At 56.1% G+C, this 4,224-nt stretch overlaps 1 protein-coding gene across 1 annotated transcript; it reads left to right on the top strand.

The window, feature by feature from the left end:
- Window positions 1-54: 54 nt before the first annotated feature.
- Window positions 55-3,628, top strand: RPL13 (ribosomal protein L13; the record flags this gene model as incomplete). Its single annotated transcript, XM_010194927.1, has 4 exons — window positions 55-196; window positions 1,392-1,565; window positions 2,545-2,601; window positions 3,428-3,628. Coding segments are annotated over 4 exons (532 nt in total), but the record flags the coding sequence as incomplete, so codon positions are not given.
- Window positions 3,629-4,224: the final 596 nt, after the last annotated feature.

Here is a 4,224-nt window from a genome sequence, read left to right as displayed (position 1 = left end):
CTCCTGACATGCTGGGATCTGTGATTGTGATGATTTTCCCCCTCGGCCTTGCAGGAGGAAGGCCCGCCAGGCAAAGGCTCGCCGCATCGCTCCCCGTCCCGTGGCAGGGCCCATTCGACCGATAGTGAGGTGCCCCACTATCAGATACCACAAAAAAGTTCGCGCTGGCAGAGGCTTCAGCTTAGAAGAGCTTAAAGTAAGTACAGAGCATGGGCCTGAGCTGACAGAGCCAACTCTGAGCCCGACTTTGATTGAGTTGTCCTGTTCCGCGTGTCCTGCGGTGTTGGTGTCTGCCAGTGCTGGCTCAGTCTGGTGCTGCTGGCTCTGTGGGAGCGTGGGAAATACAGGGATTGCCTTTTCTGTAACAGTGAGGTGGGGCTGCAGTCGTGTGTGTCGAAGTGAAAGCTCGCTCTGAGAATTAAATGCCTGTTCACGCTCACTTCAACAAAGCTGCATTAAAATCATGCTCTAGCAGAGCCTTAATTCAGTCTCCTAACCTTCTGTTGGGATAAGAAGACTAATAATGCCTTCATTAAATTATTTTGTAAAATATATCCCTGCTAATCCTACAAATTTCAGCCGATGTGAACCTGTTTGTGCTGTGGACCAAGCAAACCACGCTCAGCTTGTCCCTGTCTGCAGCGAGGGGTGTTGTGCCGGGCAGGGCAGCTGCTCCTCACACAACAGCCACAGGTTGGGGTAGGAACACCTAAAAATCCATGGGAGGTGTTCAGTGCCCCCCGTGGCTTCAGGGAACCGATCTCTGACCGTCCCAGGAGTGCTGGGCTGGGTCCTGGTGGTCTGCAGGGACCCCCACCCCCAAACCCTGCTCAGCGGGCAGGAGCGAACAGCAGCGCCTGCAGGCAGGAGCCATCCTCAGCCGCCTCTTGTGCGCCGTTTAGTGTCTAATTAAAACATTTATAAGGGTGAAATTAGCACGTTGGAGCAGTAAAATGGTTCTTCTGGATGTCAAATGCTTCATTACTTTGATATTTCTTTAATTCTGGGGTAATGGTGGGACGCAGATGTTTGTCTTTAAACAGAGTTATTCCCGTGTTGAGTCATCCAGAGTTACCTGTGCTGAGTCCACAAATGTATCAGGGTTCAAACGTCCCCCTCGTAGTTACTGACACTTTGCTCTCCTGAGGAAAGCCATCTGTATAAATAACATCTTGGAGAGCCTGGGGGATGCTTTAAACATTGAAACTACGACACGTGGCGTAGTCAGTCCCTCCTGTGGCTCCCTCTTCCCGGACCCTCGCGCTGCTGGTGGCCGTGCGGTCGGACGCTGGGGCATTTCCCAGCCTCCGCAGCCTGCGCTCGAGCCCCGGAGCGGCCCCTGAACTCAGTTCAGGGAGTTTTTGGGTGCTGACTCCGTGCTCTCCCTGCAGCTCGCTGGCATTAACAAGAAGTTTGCCCGGACCATTGGGATCTCGGTGGATCCCCGGCGGCGCAACAAGTCCACCGAGTCCCTGCAGGCCAACGTGCAGCGGCTGAAGGAATACCGCTCCAAGCTCATCCTCTTCCCCAGGAAGCCGGCGATGCCGAAGAAGGGAGACAGCTCTGTGAGTACCCAGCTGCTGGAAACGCTTCATGGGCTCTGGGTTTGGTAATGTTTTCAGAGGTTTGCCTGTTTTCCGTCCACCCCAGTGCAATCGAATGCTCTTCGTAGCGGGGGGAGCAGTGTTTTGGGGGCACTGTGGGTCTCACGCGTGCGTGCAGCTGTTTGCTGGAGCTCTGACCGTTGGCTGACCAGCTGAATTTTGGTTTGTGAAGCTAAATTGTCCAAAGGAAGGGCTGAAAAGTCCGTCTGGAGTCGCGTTGTGGTGACACGCAGCGTGAGGAAGGCGAGCACGAGCTCCTTGGTGGAAGTGGTGTGTAAGGCTGTCAGGAGGAGGTTGCTGCTGACGTACCAGAAGGGGTTTTGTTAAATCTCACGGAGCTGTGGTGAATGCAGCGGTGGCTGCTGTGCCGTGGTGGCTCCCCGCTTCCCCTGGGGTGGTGCCTGTCGTGACACCAGAGCTTTCCTTGATTTTCTGGACAGCGTTGGCTCCGCACCACTGTAAGCACAGCACAGCCCGCAGAGCCCTCCGTGCTGGGGCTGCTCTTTGAGCGTCTGCACCGCGGTACAGACCCTGGAACCTGGACTCGCATCTCAGCTGCGTTTACTTGAAACCGGCTCTGAAATGCGGTTGTGCAGCGCCGTGCTCTTAAAGGAGCTGGAATTGGCCTTGGAAGGACTTGCTGAGGAAGATGCTAAAATCACTAAAAGCAGCCCGGTAGATGTCCACGTTTTCCAGCTGGCAGAGCTCCCAAAATACCGCTGCCCCTCGTGGATCCATAGCCAGGCAGGACGCGTTGTCCATGCGGCACCTCTGTGCCAAATACTCCCCGAGCTGCCCAGCTGAAGTGCTGGCTTTGTACCATTTGGGGTTAAACCTCCAGCCGGAGCTGTTAGCAGCGTGTTTTCAGCTGAGGTATTAGCCTGAGAAGTTTTAAATCCTGTTATTTTTTAAATAATGTTTTTATCCTCTTGCTCTGCAGGCTGAGGAGCTGAAGATGGCGACGCAGCTGACTGGGCCGGTTATGCCCATCAAGAACGTGAGTAACGAAATCGCTGTGGTGTAATTGAGACTTGAACTTGATGAGGCTTCTCCTCTCGCTGTCCCTGGCAAAGGGTTGTGGTCCCTGGACGCTTCCCATCCTGGGTCGAAGCAAACCAGGAATGGGGTGAGCTTGTCCCTGCCTTTTGCTGAGGTCTGTGGTTCCTCGGTGCTGTCAAGAGCTGATTATCAGAGCTGCTCTGAACTTCAGCAGCAGAGGAAATCATTAAATCATGAGCTGTTTCTGGGTCCAGAGGAGAGCTCCAGGCCCAGGCCTTCAGCTCAAGATGCATTGGTTGGGAATAAAATCATAAATACTTTCCACTTGTGCCCTAAAGGCACAGGGGAACCGGCACAATAACCCCCAAACTGCACGATTCCTGTGGGGACGCAGCTTAAAGCACACGCAAAACCTCAGCAGGGTCGTTTGCCGCCTTGCACCTTCGAGGGGCCTCATCCCTGTGAAATTCGGGGTGCCCGGGGTTGCCGGTTGGGGTCCGTGCTGGCAGCGCGACAGCGCGGGCAGGGCTGCGTAGTCACGGTTTATCTCCAAACCCGCGCTGCTTCCGCACGGCGCCGCTGACAGCGCCACGAGCCTGACTCACGTCTTGTTTGTTCCCCCTCGCGTGTTCTGGTCTCGGAGAAACGGGGGAGCGGGTTGAGCCGAGGCGCCTGGCGCGGCGCTGAGAGGGGCAGGGCCTGTAGATGGCACAACCGCTCTGTTCTCGGCGGCGGTAGAGGAGTAACGAGGTTTAATTGCGTTCAACCCCGAGCGGGGAGGCTGTGATGTGCAGCCTGACCGTCTGCGCTCTCTGTCCCTGCAGGTTTTCAAGCGGGAGAAGGCCCGTGTGATCTCGGAAGATGAGAAGAACTTCAAGGCCTTCGCCAGCCTGCGCATGGCCCGGGCCAACGCCCGGCTCTTCGGGATTCGGGCGAAACGCGCCAAAGAAGCGGCAGAGCAGGACGTGGAGAAAAAGAAATGAACTGATCTCCCTTGAACTGTCAATAAAAAAGTGTCTGAACGCAGGTGTGCTGTCGCTTTTAGGGCTTCTGTGCAGGACTGAGCTGCCCTGCCGCTGTGATCTGCGCTGCGTGGAGGGACGCGGTCAGGGGGAGTTGCTTTTGGGATCGAGAAACCTCATTTGCTGTGCTCAGGCTCCAAATTTCCCTGAATTTTAGGGAAACGAATGCCTTGGCCTTGTGCAGCCCGCTCCTCTCTGCTTTGTCTCCCATGTCAGAGCCTGACCCGCTTTTGCTGCGTCTGGGTTTTTATTGGGAAGCTGCCAGTCACCTTTCTTTGGGATCCCCCCCTCCCTGCCAGGCTTTGTCTGCTTCCCACTTACCCCTCTTCTATGCAATTATCTCGGATTTGATCATTTCCACGCTTCTGCGTGCGGCAGAGCACTCTGAAGGGTGGGGGGTGCTGGTGGGTGCCCCCCATGGGTGCCCCCTGAGCCCTCCCTGGGGCAGCGACCACCTCTCCCCATCCAGGCTGGACCCTGCTCCCCGGTTTTGGAGGGGTGTAGATCTGGTGGGGGGGGGAGTCTGGGCTCTGCTGATTCAGTGTGGGGTGCTATGGGTCACGGGGCAGCATCTATGGGGTCTGTCCTGCTCCGGGGAG

Source organism: Mesitornis unicolor, unplaced genomic scaffold (genome assembly GCF_000695765.1).
Source record: "Mesitornis unicolor isolate BGI_N332 unplaced genomic scaffold, ASM69576v1 Scaffold33691, whole genome shotgun sequence".
NCBI classification, from domain to species: Eukaryota; Metazoa; Chordata; class Aves; order Mesitornithiformes; family Mesitornithidae; genus Mesitornis; species Mesitornis unicolor.
This window is presented reverse-complemented; position numbering and strand designations above follow the sequence as displayed.